Source organism: Lytechinus pictus, chromosome 4 (genome assembly GCF_037042905.1).
Source record: "Lytechinus pictus isolate F3 Inbred chromosome 4, Lp3.0, whole genome shotgun sequence".
NCBI classification, from domain to species: domain Eukaryota; kingdom Metazoa; phylum Echinodermata; class Echinoidea; order Temnopleuroida; family Toxopneustidae; genus Lytechinus; species Lytechinus pictus.
Genome location: NC_087248.1, coordinates 14,123,375 through 14,149,056, shown reverse-complemented (window position 1 = coordinate 14,149,056; position 25,682 = coordinate 14,123,375). Strand labels below are relative to the sequence as shown.

The following is a 25,682-nucleotide window of genomic DNA, read 5'->3' as shown; positions in this document are numbered from 1 at the left end:
AACACAGCTTACAAATACATTTTGCCGCTGCCCGCATACATTTTACAAAATAATGTGCATTTCAAGTTCAAGGGTTGATATTACCCTATTGATGCTAATGCGATACTGATTAAGAGTAGGAAAACTTAGTCCAGCCATATTTTTTGTTCTCAAGCATAGAAGAATGTTTATGAAAGATAACCAGGCAGAATGGCCTTGTAGAAAAAAATAGTGGAATAGAACGTGGACTTTTAGATTATTCAATCCAATTCAATTTAATGATATTTAGCAAATCAATAACTATGATTCATGCAAACGTAAATAGATGGCTTTCCATCCATACTTGAGAGCATTGGGCAGGTCCAGAATTTTGTTGAAGAGGGGGCACATAGAGCAGGCCGCGATTCATTCGAATTTTGCACTGATATACAGATAAAATGCATTATCAGTAAAAAAAGGTAGACCTCTTATATTTACTGTTTTGTTGCGCTTATGGGGGTGGTAAAGTAAGATGACATCACTCTAAGAGGAACTTTCGTGTTATAACTACTTGGTTTTATATTTTCTTATCAGATATACTACGTGGTGTTAGATCAAGTTGTTATTACACGAATGTGCATGTCACTGCAAATGATGTTGTATAACATTTATCGCGAAATCAAATTGTCTGGTTGTTATCTTGTATGTTGCCTTTGTATCCTATGGCCAAATGGTATATTGCAGTGGCGGATACAGGGGGCGCATGCCCCCCCCCCTAATATTTGAGCAGCGCCGAAGGCGCCGCTCAAAAAAAAAATAAAAGAAAAGTAAAAGAAAGAAAAGGCGCCGCTTAGAAAAATAAAAAATAAAGGAAAGAAAAGAAAAGAAAAGGCGCCGCTTAAAAAAATTATACACTGATATAATATTAGCAACAGTCAAGGAAAGACTATCCCCCAGCAAAGACTTTACCCCTTTTTCAACATTTTCTTTTATGGCGCCGGTGAAGTACAAAAATATGTGCGCCGCTCGGCAGTACGCCCCCCCCCCCTTCGCCAAAAGCTGGATCCGCCTATGTCATTTGTCTATCAAATTTATGATTAAAGGTCAAGTCCACCTGAGAAAAATGTTGATTTGAATGAATAGAGAAAAATCAGACGAGCATAATGCTGAAAATTTCATCAAAATCGGATGTAAAATAAGAAAGTTATGACATTTCAAAGTTTTGCTTATTTTTAACAAAATAGTTATATGAACGAGCCAGTTACATCCAGATGAGAGAGTCGATGATGTCACTCACTCACTATTTCTTTTGTTTTTTATTGTTTGAATTATACAATATTTCAATTTTTACGAATTTGATGATTAGGACCTCCTTGCCTGAAGAACAAAATGTTAAAATAATGGAATTCCACGTGTTCAGGGAGAAATGAAACTTCATTTCACATGGCAATGACGAGAAAATCAAAATATTTCATATTTCATATAATGAAATACAAAAGAAATAGTGAGTGAGTGACGTCATCGACTCTCTCATCTGGATGTAACTGGCTCGTTCATATAACCATTTTGTAAAAAATAAGCGAAACTTTAAAATGTCATAACTTTCTTATTTTACATCCGATTTTGATGAAATTTTCAGTGTAATGTTTGTTGATTTTTTCTCTTTTTATTCAAATCAAGTTTTTGTTGGGGTGGACTTGTCCTTTAAGATATGATAAATCATCGCGAAATCTCGGTTTCGTTTTTTCTGGGACGCACTGTATAACTGCACTAGCTGACTGACGGCCGCGCCGTGACTCACTTTTTTTTCTAGAACATGCTTTTGCGAATAGTCTTTCTCCAGTTGTTTCCTCCTTCATGTACATCGAGTATTGTCATTTGACATAAAAGTTAGTCATGTTCTGTTTGCTTTTTAATTAGAGATTTTTTTTACAGAATTGAATATTGCTATTATACATGAAAAGGATTTATCTCTAAAATATGCACGTGTAAATAAGGATACCAATGATTTGTAATAATAAAATTGTACAAGAAAACGGCTGTTCAGACATCTATCTCAACTAACTACATCCGAAGTTCAACATGGCGATGAACATACCTCGTGCACCGGGCTTTGCCCAAATGCTGAAAGATGGAGCTAAAGTGAGTATTATTCCTCTCCAGAATTATCCGAGGTTGTGAAAGAATAGATAATGATTGCATGTACCTGTGAGTTCAATTTGATGATTTGATTTACTGGTGTGTAGGTGGTGGTAGTAATTATCGATCGTCTTTCCGTTGTCAAGGTGTTCCTTGTTCACGTTTGCCAACTGACCCTGTATCGGGCCGGCCGGCGGTATGAATGAGCTAGCTAGCGATAGGTAGCGCCTACCCGCGCGAGCAAGCCGCAGGGCTAGTCAAGTCGGTCAGGCGAAGGCAGAGCTCAGAGGACTGCCGTTGCTTTGGCCATAGCCATCACAACCTTGTTCATAGACCTTATCGCAAATAGCGTCTGTCGCGTGAGGGCGTCTGTCATCGCAGAGGATGACGAGATGCGAAAGGGGGCAAACGCGGAATCGGCTTTCGGGAAGCCATACAACGCCATATGTTTTGTGTAGTGTCACTCAAAATCCAGGGTTTTTTTTAAGTCTTATTTCTTCGTATTTAAATTATTTTGGATACTTGAATGTAGATTTATAGAACAATCTTTGTATCATGATTGCCCAGTGAAAGTATGAACTCAATACTCACCGTATTTTCGAAGTTTTCTGGGGCTAAACTTGGGAAGATTTTGTGGGAAAAGTGATTGCGGGTCATTGCCGATCGTCTTTAGAAAAGAGCACGTCGATCGGTGATCCAAATTAGATAGCATATTTTTCCATTAAAGAATATTCATGAGAAACATAATGTAGACCATATATCTCCATATAAATTTAGCTAGCCAAGTTTTTTGTTATTTTGGGGGAAATATAGTCCTTTTTTTGCAAGTCGGGCTGTTTAGTTTGATCATACAATTTCTATATAGGGGGTGCATGAGACAAATCTAAAGCCAAAAATAAGCTAGTATATATATATATATATATATATATATATATATATATATATATATATATATATATTTATATATATATAATAGGCCTATGACATGCAGAATACTATAAATCTGAATTTATTTAAATTTAAAACATTTTAAGTTTTAATAAAATTAAAAACATTTTATGATCCCGTATAGGCCCTATCCCTCAAACCTCTGTAATTTTATTTTGTCTGAAACTGGATATTTAATTCATATAAATGATATATATTCCATTCTTTTGAAATAAATCTTATTTCAACATTTACATATTCAATTAATTTCATCGCATTCAGTCACTTCTCTTTCAGATCACCTTCCTCATTAAATTCTTTTTTCTTATTTTTTTTGCTTATTTTTCTATCAATATACTTTCATCTATTCTCATTTTTTGTTATATTTCATTCATTATTTTGTCTATGCATGCCACTTATAAAACTTCAGAATGTCCGACCACGATCCTGAATAATTTGCAATAATATTATGTAGCCTATCTGTGGAGAGAAAAAGAAAACACAGCTCGGTTTATAGGCCTACTCTGAATAAAATCATGATTGAGATAATTATTTATGAAACATGTATTCTTGACTATCGATTGATATTACAAAAATATAACACTAGAATAAAGTAATCAAATCTACTGCAGAGTTTGTTTTATTGATCATCATTTTATTATTGCTTGGAATTCTGGGACCAGTTTCCTCCACTGCCTCGCCGACGTACCCCTGGGCCGAGAGTGCATGCCCGCTGTCCGTGCATACAATTCAAAGCACACAGCAGCTGCACAGCTCAAAATACGCACAGACAGTGCGCGAAAATGAAAGAAAATTGCACTTGTCTTCATAAAATCTGTGGTAATTCTTGCAGCTATAGACGGCACATATATCTCTGCCACCTATGATTAAGAAGAAAAGTAATGTTAGACTCTGGAACAAATATGACGAGGCGTTTACTGGAAGTTAGCAAAATGTTGGCTGCGGGCGTCGATCGTATTTTGATACACTGTGGAAATCGTACACTTTATTGTCGGCTGCTTGCGCTCGCATGGTCGCATCCGGACAACAGCGGCGCTATTGCCCCCTTTGCGATCCCATGATCCTTTGCGTGAATCTATTTGCGATAAGGTCTATTGAATGAGTGGCCATAGCCAGGCCCGGCGGAGTTTAAAATTCTGGCCAACTCTCTTGGCGCTTACGCAGTTTCATTCCGGCTGACTTCGAGCAAATTTCCAAACCAGACAGACAGAATGCAGACAGAGCGTAGAGCCGAGCCCGAGGCGCACCGCGCACGGCCAATATATTATATTGGGACTGGTCTGGGGAGTGGGGAGACTCTTTCCAAATATGGGAAACAAAAAGTCCCATATCGGAGACTAGCTTTGAGCTTTGCAAAAGGACAAAAGAATTAACACCTACCAACCTGCCAACAGGCAACAAGTAGCCAGGCGGCTTCTAGATAGTAAAAATCATTTACTAACGTAAGGTCACTCTCATGAAGCCAGGCCTTCTATCCCATAGACCCACACAATGGAAGCCAAAACCTGAAACTTTCACCCCCGAGATTTCTACTTTCTTTCTAAAAGATCTAGCCCTAAATCATGTACATGGGATAAAACTTCATTTCCGACATTTCTACGCTCTCGTTGTTATTTTTGAACAAGAATTCATCAAAAAAATGAGAGAAATATTGTGTAAAGACGGAAGAGACTCGCCCGATGTTTACGCCGCCATCTTGTTTTCTATTGTTCTTCCCCAACGTTACCCGACGCACGCGTCTGTAACGTTGGCGAAGAACAATAGGAAACAAGATGGCGGCGTAAACATCGGGCAAGTCTCTTCCGTCTTTACACAATCATGACAATATTTCTCTCATTTTTTTATGAATTCTTGTTCAAAAATAACAACGAGAGTGTAGAAATGTTGGAAATGAAGTTTTATCCCATGTACATGATTTAGGGCTAGATCTTTTAGAAAGAAAGTAGAAATTTCGGGGGCGAAAGTTTCAGGTTTTTTGGTGGTACACGCAAAAGTATATGACGGAAGCCCTGGCTTCGTATGAGAGTGACCTTACGTTAGTAAATGATTTTTACTCTCTAGAAGCCGCCTGGCTACCAACAAGGTCAAGAACATAATTTTTTCCATCCAAAATTTTGTCTCACTGAGGTCAGAAGCTCATATTTGTTTTGTGTGTGGATGACAACAAAAATCCTTATCAAAACAAAAGTAGACAGTGAATTTTTAAAGTAGGGGTTATTTTTCATGAGGAATCAATCTGCTTATCAGTATCACATTTCCATTTGCTGCCAAGCCCAAGGTAATCCCTTTTGCAGCAAATGTAAGCAAAGGAAATTGGTCTCCCAAACTGGAGACTGTCTCTGAAATTAAGTCTCTGATATTGCTTATTGGAGATAATCTCCCATATATTATAGGAAACAGTCTCCCAAATTGGCCGTGCGCTTCTACTGCCAGAAATTGTTCACAAAGACATGGCCTGAATGATGGCAAGTCTCTCAGACTCTGTCACATTTCAAATTTGAGGTCAATCAGGGTTGGCAATTTTTTTTTCTTTTTCAAAAAAAAAATCGGATTTATTTGATTTAAATCAGATTGTTTTTATTTAAATCAGATTTTTCTTATTTTTTTTATTTTTAAACAATATTTTCTAAAACAAAGTGGAAACACCAAAAATATAACCCTTACACTGAAATCATTTTCAAAATCATACATTTCACAACTAAAATTATTATTCTATCTCATAATTAAATCCAGTCAAAGTAGAATTTATATAGGTAAGTCATGTAGGGTATTTAGCTCCTACTGACTGGTTTGGTCCAAGTTGAGGAACTGCTTTGGTACAGCTAATACTGCAAAGTTAGTGTTCCTATTCATACATGAATTGAGGATCAGTTTCTTTGGAAGAATTCCATGACTCAGAGACTCACATTCTTGAAAGAGAAACATTCTTGATTTTCAAGCCAAGGACTGAAAATCATGTGTTTAAAGGACGAGTCCACCCGAACAAAAAGTTGATTTGAATAAAAAGAGAAAAATCCAACAAACATAACACTGAAAATTTCATCAAAATCAGAGGTAAAATAAGAAAGTTAAGACATTTTAAAGTTTCGCTTTAATTTCACAAAACAGTTACATGTATATGCACATCCTGGCTGGTATGCAAATGAGGAGACTATGATGTCATCCACTCACTATTTCTTTTGTATTTTATTATATGAAATATGAAATATAATTTTCTCCTCATTGTCAAGTGATACAATGTTTAATTCCTCCCTGAACATGTGGAATTAGCATTGTTTATATGGTTCATTCAAGTTGGTCTTTATTGTCAAATCTATAAAAAATGAAATATTGTATAATTCAAACAATAAAAAACAAAAGAAATAGTGAGTGATGGACATCATCGACTGAGTCACCTAGTAGTGCCTATCACTTTTTTGTAAAAAATAAGTGAAACTTTAAAATGTCATAAAAAATATTTTACTTCAGATTTTGATGAAATTTTCAGCACTATGTTAGTTTGATTTTTCTCTATTTATTCAAGTTAGCATTTTCCTGGGGTGGACTTGACCTTTAATAAAAAGAAAACTACATTTCTTTTTGTTTAAACCTCCTTTGGTATTTGAACCATGGTTGGAGCTTTCTGATTGTGTAAAGCATTGATTTGCAAAGCTGTGACTTATTGGGAAAAAGTTGCAAGTTTAATTGAATTCATTATTTCTTTTAGTACAATAAACCTGGAGTTGTACATGTCCATGTTTCAATGGAAGTGATTTGATAAAATCTTTCTATTTTGATAAAAAAAAATAAAACTGCAACTATTAAAAATATTGTCAATCATTTGTACATGTATGTTTCAATGGAAGTGATTTAAATCAACAATTCTTTTTTAAATACCATAGTGAAAGTGGAGTAGGGGGTGTTAGTGTAAACTGCTTATGAAGTATTTATTCATGTTTTGATGATATACATGTAACGTTGATGAAATATTTCTAATTTGAGTAAAAAAAAAACTGCCACAAATAAAAACATTGTTATTCATTTGTACATGTTCCAATAGAAGTGATTTAAATCTAATGATTAAAAAAGAAAAATCATAGTGAAAGTTGAGTAGGGGCCTAAGTGTTAAACCATTTATATGCTACATTGCAATATCAACCTGATTTTATTGACATGATTTAAATTGTTTTCAGTAGATATGAAGCATTTATTTATGTTTTGATGATATAAAATTGAACAAATCTTTCTAGTTTGAGTAAAAAAAAATAAAACTGTCAATAAATTGTACACGTTTCAATGGAAGTGAGTCAATGATTAAAAAAAATCATAGTGAAAATTTAAATCGCGATTTTAATCATGATATAAATCAACATGATTTAAATCAGCCAACCCTGAGCCTAGAAATCATGTACAACATGTAAACTTGACTTGTTAGCGGTGACCTTGCTCATCAAGGGCGGATCTAGCTTTAGGGAAGGGGGGCAGGACATGAGGACAAAAGTATTTTCATATACATTTTCCTCGACTGAAGCTGATGTTTTGAGGGGGGGGGTATTCCAACTTTAACTTGAAGTTTAAGTCTAAAGATTCTAAAGATTTTAGTAAACATCTTAAGTTTATTCTTACAAACAAAATGAGGCCACTGCATGAGTTTATAGGAAATGTAACTTCGCTATAAATTGCCTAGTTTGATTTCTTGTTGGAACCCATGACCTTTTGCAAAATTTCTCAAATATTTCAAATGGTCAATATGTGCACTTCTTTCTATAGCAGAAGCATCTCCTCTTTCCTCTACATCATGAGAAAGGATACAGTTGCATGCAAGAGATACATAGCTAGGGAAAAGAGCAATAAGCAATCCAAAGTAAATTGAATAATAAATTTATAAAGTAATGTAATTGAATGTAATTTAAAAGTAATTGACTGTAATTGAAGTCAATTACAATTTTTCAATTACAATTACTTTCCATTGAGAAATTTCAATTACAAATTACAGTTACTCGAGAAAAAAAAAGTAATTTGTTACGTAATTGATCAATTACTTTGTAATTGAGCCCAACCCTGTTGAATACTGAATATCCAAATAACCTTACTCCATACCAGACTGAAAGGCATGGACTGCGCTCAGGCAATGATACCACTCTGGTGGCAAGACCAACTTCCACAGGAGACAGATCGTTCGCTGCTGGTGTGCTGCGTCTCTGGAACCATCTCCCCTGCTCTTCAGCTTTTCAGCAGTCATTCCTTTTCATTAGTTAAAAATTAAATGTAATTTGCATTCATAAGTTTTATGGGTATCTGGTCTTTGTACATCGCTGTGTGGCACATCATCATAATCTATTCTTAATTGCATCTTTCTCTTCTTTTTTTTATTGTTCAGAATTTCCAAGGTCTTGAAGAAGCTATCTACCGTAACATTGGAGCATGTAAGGAGCTTGCAGAGACAACGCGGTCTGCATACGGACCCAGCGGAATGAATAAGATGGTTATCAATCATATAGAAAAGCTATTTGTGACAAACGATGCTGCTACCATTCTTAGAGAGTTGGAGGTAATGCATTTGTTGGACAAAGATTTTTCTTGCACATGTTTAATAAGATAAGAAAAGACACACGACACTAAAGGCAATCTGTAACACAGCGTTCTGTAACTCAAAAGTAGAGATCAGTCACGCAAATTGCATTGTCTGTCGTTGAGAGCATGCATTGACCAGTAAACAATCAGCATTGTTGCTCCAAATTTGCAGCTTATTGCAAATTTTTTCCATGATGGTGCTCATTGCAAGAATGATGTTTTTTTCTTTGCCAACCACGATCATGCAATTACATGTATCTTGTATGACCATTAGCTAAAACAGTGCAGCAGTTAATATTGGAGTGATAATACTAAAAGAAGACCAAGTTTAATGAATAAATGCTCACTCAAAGAAGAGGCCTGGTGGTTGGTACATAAAGCTGTTTGTAAGTTGCGAGCAACTTAAAGCAGATATGAACCAATAGCACCATCTCGAGTCCTCAACTACTCATACCTGGCCAGTTTCCTGACCCATAATGCTAGTGTAGTCTCGTAATATCGACCCACTTGAATGATAACATGCTAATTAACTACTCAATATACATACTGCCATGATTATGTTACCAAGTAGCAAACCAATTATTTCTTCTCTCAAAACATTTTAGTTTCTCTATACAAATACAATTATAGGTCAATTTATTCTCTGTAGTATTAGTAGATATTTGAAAACATATATTTTAAGACTATGTATTTATGACACATTTCACTCCCGCTTAAACAAAGCAGTGGTGATCCATCCTTGTAGTAGAGTACAGCTAACAAGTTCAAACATTTTCAATGGTGTTGATTTTGCTCATGATAAGGAACGATCATCTGTTGTTCTTAAAGTCACTCGTAACTTACATACAAACAGCTTCATGAAACGCCAACCAGGATGGGGTTTCGTAAATCTAAGTTATGCATGCCTTTATGAAGGAGTGGTGGCCGCATCTTGTGGTATATTAGATTCTCAATTATTTTTATTCCAATCTTTGTATATACATTGTAATTTTCATATAAACATGCATTTGAATGGAAAATACATGTACATGCCAAGAATTGATATGACTTATAAGAATTTCACTCCCAGCATGTCAAAACATTTCTAACGCAAGAATGGGTCACTATTCGTGCATGATTTACAAACGGCTTAATATGACACACCCCCTGGATTTTATTTTCCTCCACATCGCGTTCTAATGTCTCAACTTCTTGACCTCCATAATTGCAGGTTCAGCACCCTGCAGCCAAGATGCTGGTCCTAGCATCACAGCAGATGGAGCAGGAGGTAGGGGACGGTACCAACTTTGTCATGGTGTTTGCAGGAGCTCTTCTCCAGTATGCTGAAGAGATACTCAGAATGGTAAGCATCAAGTAAAATATCCTTTTTTTTTTTAAATTCTGGGGCTATTTTTCACAACCTTCATGTACTGCCCAAATCTGCAACATCGGATAAGCTTTATAATAAGAAGAATATGGATCATAATAATGATTAGGGATTAATAATAATAGGCATATATATGGCGGCATCTATAATTCATTACGAGGTGCATTTTTGCAGTGAATGAGGATTTTTCAGTGGGGATTTTTCAGGGCTCTTTTTTCATTTCCCAGGGCTCTGTTGAGTATTCCTGGGGCAAAAGGGCAGAGTTCCCATACATTATTTTTCCCTGGTAAATTCAGGGGATCCCAGGATGATCTCTTTGTTTACAGTTGCTCTAATAGAAAAAACTGCACCTTCAGCTGATAATAAAATCTATAATCTTAGAAAAATCCAAACCATAATCGTTATCATAATAATGTTTTTTGTAAGTTAACTGTAACCCCAATCATAGCCCTCTGCATTCTGAGCAAATTATTTTTGGACGCAATGTAAAATTCAAAGTGGCGAGTTGTACTTTTTTCTTTCTGTTTCATCAGACTTTCTCTGTTTGTGTGTGTTTGAATGTGCTTTTGACATTATCATATTGAACTTGATTGGTGTTCCGCTTTAAGATGGATATATTTTGCAATTTGATATAATTGTTTCTTTTGATAACTTCATTTATGTGCTTGTTTGAGTAATGAAACGAACGTAGCTTACACAATCAAATAATGATATTTGATAACATTTGTCGGCTTACACAATCAAATATAAATGATATTTATATAATATTGACTGGTCTTGAGGGGAACATCAAATATATTGCCAGCAAAAGAATCATATTGGCCCGAGTCTTTAGACGAGGGCAATATGGGTCTTTTACGGGCAATATATTTGATGTTCCCCGAAAGAAGGGCAGTCAATATTTTTATTATCATCCAAATCAGATATCTAGAGCAAAAATAATGATAACAGTGATATCTTTTAAGAATAGAGTTCTGTTGTGTCATGATAATATCAGTGTCTAGGCTCTGCACTTTACCATTATGACGTACTTGCAAGCGCCCAGATCCAGCGTTGTCTTTATTATGACGTAGATGAAGCGTGAGCGTATCACTTCATTCGCATCCTCAAAGGCCCGGATGTGAGACCAGGGAAAATACAAATACAAATATTTTGTGTCGTCTCTGCATGCAAAGTCAATATGCGCATTGAGACCGAGAAAAATACAAACAATATACCTATCCCTTCCTGATAATAATAAAATACAGGGAAATACGGTTTTGCAAATGACCAGCTCAGATGTCTGATACGGGTGATAATTTAGAATATTTGTCAGCTGTTTTTTTCAAAATTATTTTTTTCCAATGTGCAATTTGTTAAAAAAATAATTGTTTCTATAAAGTGACAAGTGAACAGAATGTAATTTACAGTAATGGCCTTACCACTTTCTGTCTTTTCCTTCGTAGGGTCTCTCCCCAACAGAAGTAATTGAAGGGTTCGAAGTAGCACTCAAGAAAACTTTAGAAATCTTACCAGGTACTGTATATCCATGTATAAAATGTTTTCTTCAATCTGCAAGGGTTTATATCATGCCTGCAAAACGGAATCCAATCCAACCCACTACTGTGGCTTTCATAAAGATCGACCATGGATTCTTTGTTGTAATTGGCTGCTGAGCCTTGCTACTACGGTAGCTATCACAGTTGTAACTCTATATGAAACAGGCCCAGCAGATGTTTGATAGAGCACCTTTTCCCTGATTTTGCAAATCTGTCCATTATTGACAAGAAAAACTCTTTTATTTCGAGGAAAAATGTAATGGTTTTTAATCCTGCGTTTTAATCAGAAGACTGTTAGGGTCCTTTGGCAAGACGTCAATCATCTACACTTTCCCCGCTCTCCACCCAGGGTCAAGGTCATAATTTATTGGAGGTCACTTAATAAATTTCCTAATGCAGGCAAAAATGTGATTAATATTCCAATTGTTAACATATATTTCTCTATCTGTGATAATCCCCATGGACCATCCAACTATCAGATGTGTCCTTCGTCATTTAATGATTTATAATTCAAATCTGAAGAAATGAGTGTCGATTCATCCAATTTAAATTACATCTCTCTGATTTCAGATCTTGTGTGTGGCACCATCAAAGATTTGAGGAACGTTCAAGAGGTTACACAAGCGATTAGGACGTCAGTCATGAGCAAGCAGTACGGCAATGAAGATTTCCTTGCAAAGATGATCTCACAAGCATGCAGTAAGTTGTCGCATAAATTCTGTAAAACTGGACACCTTTACAACATTATACCATGTTTTTTTTTTCTCTCTCTCTTAGAGTGCATTCACAGACAATTCAAAATTTCATGAGGTTATTACTTTACTTCCATAAAACTAAGACACTTTACCAGTGAGAGAATATTGCATTAATTAGTTAAAGTCAGGACTTAAAACGAATGCTGTTTCAGCTGTCCGAAATGAAGTTTGCTGATTATTACATGTATCTGTTGGATATTTTTTTCCTCAAATACTTTTTATTCTGAAGGCGAGTTGGTAATTGGCAATACCCTACCTATATGATTATAATCTCTTGAAGAAAAAGGCAGATGGTCTTTGTGCATTTAGGATAATATAAAGTAAGGATCTTGTGAATGAATATAAAGCTAGGTGGTCATATGATTTTGTGCCTACACAAGAATTGTGAATGGCATTGCATGGTAATGCAGGATTCCTGTATGGCTGTTCTATAGCTTTACATGGCCAGATTCCCATGCGAGATCAAATCCAATCACCTCGAACCATTGTCAAGCCTGCAGAGATTGTCTCTATTTGTGGCCCAACACACTGATGTAGGTGATACAGTTTGCTAGAAAGTAGACACTTGGAATATTGTGCCTTTCATGTCTATAAATCAGAATATTAAATTTACAATAAGTATAATAATTATTTTGTGAATAAATTGTCAGCATTACTCCTATGTGTTTAAACACATAGGAGTAATGCTGAAAATTTGTTCACAAATTATTATTACCTCCTATTATAAAAGCCTCTGTATGTAAGTATATAATTTCATGAAATCATCACTGTACTCGTATAAAGGAGTTACTTTAGCAATATAGACGATCAAACCTTTACAACTGAGAGCATGCTGCATTTGGGAAGCTCGAGACTTGAAAAGAAATTACCCTTGCCAAGTTGTACATCATGGCTCTATTGGAGAGCCTCTTCTCTGTATTGTCTGGGTTTACTTTTTCATGATGTTGATTTATAATTGGCAATATGCGTTGTACAGTTCTTCTCCAATCCATAAGTCCTGCATTTAGTTTGGAATCAATCTTTTAAAATTAGCCCTTTTCTCAGTTAATTTCTGTGCCAAGTGACACAGTTGATATGCTGTTTCATGTGCTGTAATTGTGGAAAGAAGTATCCTTAATGCTCTTATTCTTTTTTATTAGTTTCAGTAATGTCAAAGACGTCAACATTCAATGTGGATAATGTCAGGGTAGCTAAAATCTTGGTAAGTAAATTATGAATTCAAGATAACATTCCGAACTTGAGGATAAGTTGTCAGATATATTGTATTTAAAGGGATGCTCAGGGCTGAAAATATTTATATCTGAATAATTAGATTAAAATTCATAGAGCAAAACACTGAAAATTTCATCAAAATCGGGAAACAAATAAAGTTATTGAATTTTAAAAGTTATCAATATTTTTTTTAAACAGTCATATGCACATCGTTATGAATATTCATTAGGTGGGCTGATGATGTCACATCCCCACTTTCCTTTTTCTTTTATTACATGAAATCATAAATGTTACATTTTTTTCTTACATGTTTGAATGATGTGTCTCCTTTATGATGAAATAAGTTGCAGCGATAAATAACTAATGCACTTAATTAGTTGTCAATCCAATTGTTTAGTTCTTGGTAGAAAAACTTGGGGATATGACATCATCATCCCACCTAATGAATATTCATGAAGACAAGCCTAGAACTGTTTCTCCAGACTAATGCAAATCTTTAAAATTCAATAACTTTGTTATTTATTATCCGATTTTGGTTGAATTTTCAGCATTTTGCTCTGTGAATCTTACTCTATTCATTGAGACATAAATATCTCCAGCCTGGACCATCCCTTTTAAAGTACAATATGGAAAGAGGTTGAATTGATACTCCTGTTCATTGCTGAAACATTGCTTTTAATTTGTACATGTACATATCCCTGCGATGAATTGTGAATTTTGTGAAAGAATATAAAGGAATGTAGTCTTTGTATGGGGTAGGCCTCCTACGGATGTGATGAAATTGATCGTATTAGAGAATTTTGATTTTCATTGCATGGTAATGCAGGATTCCTGTATGGCTGTTCTATAGCTTTACATGGCCAGATTCCCATGCGAGATTAAATCCAATCACCTCGAACCATTGTCAAGCCTGCAGAGATTGTCTCTGTTTGTGGCCCAACACACTGATGTAGGTGGTACACTGTATTCCATCCAGACCGTCCTATCATGCATGAAAAGAAACATCAACTGGATGTATGTTTCCCATATCACATGGGGTTATTTCATTAATCTTGAATTCATTTTGCCAATCATATTTAGTCCCTTAAGTTAATATTTAGCTTATCCCCTATGGCCCGACCTTTAAAATTTGTCTCGTGAAAGAGATCTGTAGACACATTTTTGTTTGTTACACTAATACAATATTAATTACATTTTTAAAGGTCATTTATTGCTTGTTTTCTTGTTTGTTGTTTGTGTTATAACAATTATTATGCGTGTCATAAATCTTTTTTATGTTTTTGTAATCTTTACAGGTATGTTTGTGAATGGAGTGTAAATTTAAATGAACATTTTCTTCAGCCATTGAACATCTTAAACATGCTTTTATTTGACAGGGTTCTGGTATCCTTGGATCGTCTGTTTTACAAGGCATGGTCTTCAAGAAGAACGTAGAGGGCACACTGAACAATGCATCTAAGGCCAAGATAGCAGTCTATTCCTGTCCTATGGATTCATCACACACAGAAACTAAGGTACGTCCAAGCCTGCGAGGCAATGCACAGGTCTGTAGCGGCATCTTGGAGCAGTGGTTCAGATACTTGACTCTCAAAATAAGGGTTGAAGGTTCAATACACAATTATGTTATTATGTGTGAGAGTTTTTGTCTTGCCTGAACGAAGGCTAAGATAGCAGTCTATTCCTGTCCTGTGGATTCATCACACACAGAAACTAAGGTACGTCCAAAGCCTGAAGGCACTCCCCTATAGCTGTATCTTGGATCAGTGGGTCAGATACTTGACTCTCAAAATAAGGGTTGAAGGTTCAATACACAATTATGTTATTATTTGCGAGAGTTTTTGTCTTGCCTGAACGAAGGCTAAGATAGCAGTCTATTCCTGTCCTATGGATTCATCACACACAGAAACTAAGGTACGTCCAAAGCCTGAAGGCACTCCCCTATAGCTGTATCTTGGATCAGTGGGTCAGATACTTGACTCTCAAAATAAGGGTTGAAGATTCAATACACAATTATGTTATTATTTGTGAGAGTTTTTGTCTTGCCTGAACGAAGGCTAAGATAGCAGTCTATTCCTGTCCTATGGATTCATCACACACAGAAACTAAGGTATGTCCAAGCCTGCGAGGCAATGCACCTGTAGCGGCATCTTGGAGCAGTGGTTCAGATACTTGACTCTCAAAATAAGGGTTGAAGGTTCAATACACAATTATGTTATTATTTGTGAGAGTTTTTGTCTTGCCTGAACGGAGGGTAAGATAGCAGTCTATACCTGTTCTATGGATTCATCACACACAGAAACTAAGGTACGTCCAAAGCCTGAAGGCACTCCCCTATAGCTGTATCTTGGATCAGTGGGTCAGATACTTGACTCTCAAAATAAGGGTTGAAGGTTCAATACACAATTATAATATTATTTGTGAGAGTTTTTTGTCTTGCCTGAACGAAGGCTAAGATAGCAGTCTATTCCTGTCCTGTGGATTCATCACACACAAAAACTAAGGTACGTTCAAAGCCTGCAAGGCAATGCACCTGTAGCGGCATCTTGGAGCAGTGGTTCAGATACTCTACTCTTGATATAAAGGTTGAAGGTTCCATATAGACAGATATGATATCATTTGCCAGAGTTTTTTCATGATGCTGGGCGTAACTGAATAAGCAGCCTCATGAAAAATGAAATTTGGATTGACAAGATCTGAGCCCAAAAGTTTTCCTGACATGTTTTTACAAAGTATGACTTTTATGTGGTCACTGCTGTGGAAGTACAGGACAGGCATTTATCTTTATGGTAACCTACGTGTATAAGGCTAGAAGTTTGAGATTAGCAGTGTATAAGGCTAGAAGTTTGAGATTAGCAGGGTAAGCTACAGGGCTAGAAATTTGAGAAAAGCAGGGTGCATATCATCTAGAACGGCATAAAAGCAAATACCTTTTCTTTGTAAAGAAAGGAACAGGCCTGGAAATTAATAATGAATGCAATCATGCAGGGTAGACTTACATGGAGCGGGTACACTCGTTCTATATAAGGTACCTTGATAGGAATAACTTGGGCAATGCTGTTTAGTAAAAGCTCCAATTCGACTTCTCTCAAAAGGAGGGAGAGGGATTTATATTTCTTGTAGCCAGATATCAAAATTTTGGATATTTTTGTTACTAATAACTACGGGTGATTGATTTTTAGAATTCTTAATATTGTTATTTTATTTTTCAGGGTACTGTTTTAATCAAATCGGCTGCTGAACTTATGACCTACAGTAAAGGAGAAGAAGATGCATTAGAAACAGTAAGTTCAAAATATATGTTAATATAACAGCTTCATATGTGACATACCTGTACATACAGATTACTTTGCCAAAGTCAAATCTTTTTGGACCACATGAATCTTTGTGACTCAGGGGACAGTTTAGGAGAAATTCAAATTCGAATAGGTTTATGACACGTTTTGCGTAAAGTAGTCCAAAAATTGCTTTGAATTAGGCAAATATTCAGCGTATGAGAGATCGACTTAGGCAAGTTTACTTGTACCTGAATGTTAAGTTGCCACAGTTGGTATTTGTGGTGTTCTGTAAATCTGTCCCTCATGGAGAATGCAGTAATTGCAAAATTTATGAAATAATTATTGTAAAGGACCCAACCACTTTAGGTTATAATTGAATTGATTCAATTCATTTGAATTTTAGGGTATCCAGCATTGTTTATTCAGTCATTGGGCCTAAGGAATAAACGTAGGTAGTGGTACTGCTTAAATCTGGTTGATACAAGCCAGTGTGTGCCTGCGTATGTTCCAAATCTTTTGCAACCAGAGGTAAAAATTTCAGGGCCCAGTTCATAGTATTTAAAATGTTGCAGGTTACAAGCTAGTAAAATCATGTTTGATTGGGCCAGGGAAAATTTGCTTTAGAACGATAGGATTTACTCTTGATGAATTACCTTTGAAAGCTGTTCTGTACACTTGTCCTTCATCTCCAGCAAATCATTTTACCGTTCTCAGCTAGTGAAGTCTGGCTGTTTGTTTGGGCCAGAATAAATTTGCAGTAAAATAATAGGACGATAAGTTTTTGGAAGGACTCTTCTGTATAAAATTGTTTGATTTATCTTTTAATCTGCAGCAAATCAAAGCCATTGCTGATACAGGTGTGAGTGTTGTGGTTTCTGGTGGCAAGGTGGGTGACATGGCGCTTCACTTCCTCAACAAGTACAATCTCATGGCAGTTAGGTTGAACTCAAAGTTTGATCTCCGACGTCTGGCTCGTACAGTCCGTGCTACAGTACTACCCCGCATGGTGAGTCGCACAATTCATCTCAGACAGCTGGTATTGGGACTTCCATTCTTATAAACTTGATTAATTAATAACTAATGAATGGATAGATGGATGCAGGGATGAATGGTTAATGGACGACAACAGCAGACAAAGGAATAAACTGAATAAATGAATGAATTTAGCGAATAAACAAATAAAATGATAAAAAAATTAAAGAATAAACAACAAACAAATAGACAAATGAAATTCAAGCTTATTTCCATTTACATCAAAAGGAGATAATGCTACGTTACCATGCCATTGATGCAATGTAGTATATCGTAAATTCTTCCAAGTGCAAGATTTCCCTAGGTCAATGCACTCCAGTTTCAACAGTAACGACACAAGTGATGTGATTGATATTCATTACTGTTGGTATTGACCCTTGTCGCTGATGAGACATTTATTTTGTTGTTTCACTGCAGACCCCTCCCACATCTCAGGAAATGGGTTATTGTGACAATGTCTTCATGGACGAAGTTGGAGACACGCCAGTCATCATCTTCAAACAAGGTTGGTTTATATTTTTTTCAGGGGGTGGGGGGAGAGGAAAATCCAGATGAAAATCTGAGGTGATCCATGGGTTTTTCGTGAACCAGCATATTCAAACTTTTTATGCAATTATGATGCATGGAAGATCTCAAGTTTTTAGGCATACCTGATTGTTTCAGACTTATTGAAAACACATTCACTCATTTCTTTAATAGTAGAGACACTCAATATTTTTAATTTGAAATTAACCTCAGTAATGAGGCCATGCAACAATCCTCCTCCTCTGATATAATTGGTTTATACTTTTAAATGTAATTTCTTGTTAATGATATGTTTTCCCTGAATGATTGTTTCATGTTGCTTGCGACATTGATTTTCACGTTGATCTGAATGACTCTATTCTCATTGCAGAGTCTGCAGAGAATTCTATCTCCACCCTTGTGATCCGAGGATCGACTGAAAACATCATGGATGACATTGAACGGGCAGTAGATGATGGTGTCAATACTTACAAGGCACTAACAAAGGTAACAATGCTTAATCATGTGTTTGGTGCTCTCTCAGGGTTCCCAGCCCATCAGGGAAATCAGGGAAAATTATTTTACTTTTTTCCAGTCAGGGAAAAATCAGGGAATTTGATTGAAAATACCTCAAATCAGGGAAAAATCAGGGAACTTTGATCAGCTCAAAAGTCAAAAGCATGGTAGTCAGTCTGACTCTGTTATATTTTGTTGCATATCAATCTCTTTCTGTATAAGGTGAGGCAGGATGGCTGTATGGGGAGAAGGGAGGCCATTACATGCCTGTGTAATAGTACCAACTTAGCTTTACATAATACGTGTAAATACGTGTAATTCACGGCAACAACTCAGAAAACATGCGAACCTGGGAATGGGTTTAAATTATTATCAGTGAATTTTTAAACTTCATCAGGGAAAAATCTGGGAATTTTGTTTTCTGGAAAAGCTGGGAACCCTCTCTCTCTAAAGCAGCTAATTGCCTATAGTGATCACTAAAATTGATTCCCATGCAGTCAGGTTGTCTGTATGAGAACCTTTCTATCAAAGGCACATTTGTTTTGTTTGTGTCTCATTCCTCTTGATTTTGTTTTCTTGTCTACTGTGACTGACTTAACATTTTCCTTTTTCACACTGACTTTAAAGATAAACTATGGTACTGATAACAACAGAAAGTAAAATTTTCACAGATCTAAAAAAGAAGAAGAAGCACACAGAATTATAGAAAAAAATGAATAAATGATATCTCCCAATTTTTTTTCTACAGTAAAATTCATATTACAAAGTAATTAGGAAATGAAGATTGTAAGAATTACTGAAAAATGCTTAATGTTTTATATTGTGGTCCCACATGTTGTTGACTGTGTTAGCTATACTAGGAAAAGGAAATGGCAATGAAATTAATATAATTTCAAGCAAGCCTGAATGATTTTAGTTCAACTTTTTTTAAAATAAGCATTCAGGAATATGATAAGCACTTCTATTGCTACCAAGTGTTTCCAATCAAAATTAGATTTTTATACCAGCTTTGACAATCTAGTTCTTTAACAGTCTAGTTTTCCATCTACTTATTTTGACTACTTGCAGGACAACAGGTTTGTTCCTGGGGCCGGTGCAACCGAGGTGGAGCTTGCTCATCAACTGGCTACCTACAGCGAGACCATCCCAGGACTAGCCCAGTACGCTGTAAAGCAGTATTCCCAGGCCTTTGAGGCCATGCCAAGGGCTCTTGCTGAGAATGCAGGCGTGAAGGCCACAGAGGTTCTCTCAAAGCTGTATGCAGCTCACCAGGATGGACAGAAGAATGTAGGATTTGATATTGAGGTGAGAGCTGTTAAACTGACTATTGCTTTGTGCTTTGTTCTTTATTTTTGTACATTTTATACATTATTTTTATGAACATATGTACAGTTGTGGAGCCAGGATTTGCCAATAGACATTCTTTGAACAGGGAGAACTTACATGCAAGAAAAAAAAAAGAATACCATTTGAATTTGCAATGTGCCATTTTCCCTTCGCAGTTTTGTGGACAAGCACAAAATAAGAATTGAAATAATCAACACCTCTTACAGGGGCAATTTCCCTATCCAATTATTTTTTATGATTGGTTTAGGTATGTGCCACCTTCTCCCCTGGATCCCTCATTGTCTAAAGAAATCAAAGTAGAAGACAAATAGTCAAGAAGTGGTAGTATACAAGTCTGCAGATACAAAATTCATAAAGAAATACATTACAGGAGGAAAATGAGAATATGCGGGAACCAGCATTTGTATTTCAGACATTCATATCTTTAAATCTAATATGATTCCTTTATGTCATTTTCGAATACATCTCTGCATGTTTGATTTTATTTTGAAAACGGTTTGAGAAGTAATGACTAACGGAAAAATAATGAATGGTCATCCAGTCTACATGTACACAATAAGCATTAGCAGATTGATGAGTACAATTAGTATTCTGTTTATTTCATTATTTTTTTTAATGTAACTTTTCTTGTAGGCTGAGGGTGCTGATGTAAAGGATGTTGTAGAAGCAGGCATCATGGATGCTTATCTTACAAAGCACACTGCTATCAAGCTGGCTACCAATGCAGCCATCACCGTTCTTAGAGTTGATCAGGTAAAAGCAACTTCAAAACAATTCACCCACTGCGCTATTTCTATTCCATTTAATTATCCCAAATCATATGAAGATCTCATAACAAAGCTTTACCAAGAGAATAGATTATTTGCAGTCTTAACGAGGCCTGAATCATGTCAAAATGATTTTCTTCTGGAATCCACCGGTGTTGCGCCGGACGGAATCTGTATTCTGATACATGGAAATTAAAAATTTGAACAACAAACTATTCAAAGAATAAAAAAAAAACAAGGATATTTATGTTCCCAACATATGTACATAACAAAATTGATTTCAAAACCATAATAAAAGACATCCTAAGCAGGATTGGCATGTCAACCCTCCTCACTTTCCTTTCCAAAATCAGTGTTTTTTATGATGTCCCTGGCAAAGGACATGAATTTCAACCCAGGCTTATTTGTAATACAATTCATTAATCACTTTGCTTTTCTGATCTTCCTGTTTCAGATCATCATGGCTAAACCCGCAGGAGGTCCCAAGGTCAGGCAACCAGGCGGAGGAGACAACGATGATGATTAGCGCTATGCGGACTCAACGCCAATATGTAGTTCTCTATAAATTTATTTAATACCCTGCACATTTGTGGAAAACAAGTACTGGAACCCATTTACAACTGAATTTGGTGATTCCTATGGGTTTTGTAGTGGGACCACTGATTCAAGTAGGTAGTGGGTTAACCTGTTGAGTACTTAATTTTGTAATTCCCTAGGGGCCATGTCTGGGGACCACCATTTCTAGTAGGCAATGGGTTAAAAAGAGCTGCTCTGGTCAGATTGACCATGTGGCATTTCACTGTGAGTTTGTTATTCTCAATTGGTATTGCCTATGCAGAAAGTGAAGGATTAGATGGAAAATTATGCCAATGAGGATCCCAGTTATAATACACAGCTAATGCCACAGTCGACTGCTTCCAAACCAAAGGAAGATATGTCATGTGGAAATAATGTAATAGCTTTGATCGGCCTGGAGTTGGTGTTGTTGATGTGGCTGTTGTATCAGTGTGGTTGAGACTCTTGTAAAGGTGCCTTAGGGTGTCAGGATTTTCTGCAAGTCACCAGGCATTTTTCACCTATTTGCCCTTGGTTCCCTTTATTACGTCAACTATGTAATTACGAGTATTTACCAGGAGTTCTCAATAAAGCCTGGTGTAACTTTATATTTCTGGACCCTGTAATGGATGTGAATAGTCTTACAATCAAATGTAACTCCTGATATGGATATCAATTTAAAGATTGATGTCTCAGAATTCTTGGTCCTTTGGCCAACAGCTTGCTAAATGTATTTTTGTGTATTTGCCATTACGGTAGCTTCCATAATAACACATGTTCATTAACCAATGAAAAGCAAAGTATCCTCTGTAATTTCCATAATGGCAAATTTACAAGAATGGCAAAGATTCATGATCCTGCTTTGATAGACATCCTAATGCATTCTTCAACAGACGTCCCCCACCCATGCTTTGTAATCATTTTCTGCCAGTGCCATTTATTTTCTCTGCACGTTTGTAGGTCAGTGCCCGTTTACATAGAACATGTTACCAATAATAGATTGCTATCACCAATGATCAAGTACTGAGATCCTTGCATTTGATTTAGTGAAGAGAAAATTCACCATTCAGATAGAGCATTTGCTACTGAATTAAAACTGGAGCGTTCTTGTAGGTCTCTCTGTCAATGTCTTGAAAAGGATGTCTATGTGTAAGCCTATCAAGGGCAAATATTTAAAGGCCTGACATCTTTCGTAAGGTCACAATACTTCATGAAGATTCTATGTGTGTAACTACACTACCTATGAAGAAATTCACGCAGATGGATGTAAGAATACATAATGTTGATGAATTTTTCAAGATGTTCTTTATATAACTTCGATGTAAATTCTGTAATTACCCTTGTAATTGCAATTAATGGGTAATTGTGTGACAGTGTATTTTCCTCTTGGGTAACATAATAGTCCTTGATGGATTAACCAAGTAATTCTAGCATACTTCCTCTCTTGGAAATGCTTTCCAATACATTATCCTCCTGAGGGAATTGTGATGTTTTATTAGTCTTTTATTCCCGAAGTGTTTGGTTACTGATATCCTGTACGGCTTGCAAAATATTAAAGGGAAACCCCCATTCTTGAAATGGATGCCCCTAATTGTAAAATGGAAGAAAAAAGAATTGCAAATGATACATTATTTTCCCTGTGAGCATCAATAACAGTACATGTATACAGATATCTGCATGGGCAGAATGACTTGAAAACATATTGTGAAAGAGAAAAGTACAAGAGATTACAAATATCTGGCAAACAGGCCATATTAGATTAATTCTTAGTCCAAATTTATTACAAATTATGTGACAAAGTTAGTATAATAATATTTGTACAGTGAATGAAGTATTTCCTGTTTAATGTGAAGAGTTCTTTGTCCAGTCACTCTTATTTTTTTCCCCCAGGAGAAAAATATTATTTATTGCTAAGTATTCTCAGAATCACAAGGTTCATTGGACCATGAATTCTCAGGAATCGTGGTATTATGAGTATGAAGATAAATTCTTGTGGAAAGAGAAATTACAAGGAATAGTACCTTATTTCATCAGGATAAATCATAATCTGTACCGTTTTCTCAAAGCTCAGCCATTGGTTGATTTTTTTTACAATAAACTGAATTGATTAGTGTATAATCATTCTTGTTAATCAGTGTTATGATAAACCTCTAGGTTATGTGTAACAGATCTCTTTATTCAGAGTTTCCATGACAATTGTTCAATTTTTTTTTTTTTTTGCATCCTATAACATCCTGTTCTCTACACATTTCAGGGATCTCTCACATACACACAGAGAGGTCGTACAATCGATCATTGTTTTCTTCTGTGTGCAAATATTTTTGTTATTTATATGTATTTATGATAATTTTACATGCCTTCAACCTTCTGTTGTAAATATTCAAATGCATGATTTTTTTTATACTGAGCTTCCTAGATGAGAATGCACTGTTACTACAAACGGCACATTACATGGATGTCTCATTTTCAGACATAGTCCTACATACATTGTAATTTACTAATTTTTTCTATCAAGGGAAAAATCAAACAGCTTTCAGTAGTACCTATATATCCTGGCAACAAGAATGCCATAATGTGTATGTCTTCTTGCAGCAAATGTATGTAAATGCTCGTCAGCATTAATTTCTTCAACACACCAAAGGATGAATGCAATTTGCATTTTAAATTTTAGATATGAAGTGTATATTTGTATGAAGGCAATGCAAGGGTAACTATCAGACAAAGCACAGAATGACAGAAACATATTATTCAAGTCATTAGATAATATACTCGGAAAGGAGGGGGGGGGGGGGGGAGCTTGGTTCACATGTATGTCTAATCATTCCGGCGAAAGCTTGCAATCTAGTCTGGAAATCAAGCTTTCCAGTTGAGTTTTGCATTCTGTCATTTCCATTTACTTGTACAGGGACTACCCATTGTCGGACAATGGGCCAAATATGCATTCAGAAGAAAAAGTTGAACACTATTGTCTTATGACTGCTGAAAATATAACTGACAATTCAAGGATACTTCTAATAAATAAATATGCATTGGCAGAGGGTTTTCTAAAAAATAACTTGGAAACCTGATTACATGTAGAGTGTGTAAGTACATAAAACATTTTTGCAATGTGAAACTTTTGTATTATTTTGAGTGGGTGTGTAACTATGATGTATTGTGTTTGCTATGTGCCGTAATGAAAAAAAAATTAATTAAAATGTCACATGAAAGATAAGTGTGATAAAAATTAACAAATTTCTAGAATTCATTTTTTTTGTGTCCTGTGTGTATTGTTTTCATATCAAGGTTCAACTACATGTAGGCCTACTGCACTCGTGAAAATCATAACCATTTTTTTTTTTTTTTTTTGGGGGGGGGGGGGGGGTGATACGGGTGTCTGTAACATGTATGTATGATAGAGGGTATTGTGGTTCTTTAATTTCTTGTGGTGTATGCTTGTTTGCTCAAATTTTCACCTTGGGGGTATTTTTTAGCATGTTCTCGCATATGCGTGACATCACAGATCTTGTTCACATTGCCAGTGTGAGGATCTCCATAGAATTAGTGTTCTCAACATTCAAATGCTCATAACTTTCTAATTTTAATCAAACTTTCTGTGACCGTATTCTCTTATTTTCTGCTTCCGCATGAGTTAGTGTGTTCAACAGGTTTATCACCAGGCAGCATTTTATACCTGCTTCGGTAAGAAATATAGTTATCCTTGATTGGAACCATTACAATTGGGAATTTATGGAATCTTTTATATGAAAAATTCAAACTGGAAAAAGTTATTTTAAATTCTTATTCTTTAACTGATGGACCCCCCCCCCCCCAATATTAAATATTTACCGGGAATATTTTCCTCTATCTTTGATATCACTCAGAGGGTGAAGTTCCCCTTTAGTTTAATATAATCATGGACGTACTTCTACTCAGTAGGTCCATGATAATGATCGACATTGGTTCAGTAATATTTTTGTTTTAATATTCTTAATAACTTTATGCTTGCTCACTTCTTTGGAATGACGTTTTCTCTTGTTAGACAGAATATACAAAAATAAACAAGAAAAACATTTTTAATGATGACGTTTTTGTAGTGGAAGGGCGATTTGCTTTCACTCAACCGACTCAAGCCAAATTGCCGTGATTTGTATGGGGCGCCACTGGTGGGCTGTTACTCGAATTTAATTCAATTGTCTTTTGTAGATCATGTATGTTTCCCAATGATTTTCATTATT

General features: G+C 35.8%; 1 protein-coding gene across 1 annotated transcript; it reads left to right on the top strand.

Moving 5' to 3' along the window:
* Window positions 1-1,714: 1,714 nt before the first annotated feature.
* On the top strand, window positions 1,715-24,699 carry LOC129258971 (T-complex protein 1 subunit theta-like). Its single transcript, XM_064098452.1, has 14 exons — window positions 1,715-2,100; window positions 8,405-8,575; window positions 9,809-9,940; window positions 11,410-11,479; window positions 12,073-12,201; window positions 13,397-13,458; window positions 14,846-14,983; window positions 16,679-16,750; window positions 17,577-17,750; window positions 18,194-18,281; window positions 18,672-18,787; window positions 19,865-20,101; window positions 20,777-20,896; window positions 21,365-24,699. Exons 1-14 carry the CDS (start codon window positions 2,041-2,043, stop codon window positions 21,434-21,436), a joined length of 1,641 nt encoding a protein of 546 aa, XP_063954522.1. The 5' UTR covers window positions 1,715-2,040; the 3' UTR covers window positions 21,437-24,699.
* Window positions 24,700-25,682: the final 983 nt, after the last annotated feature.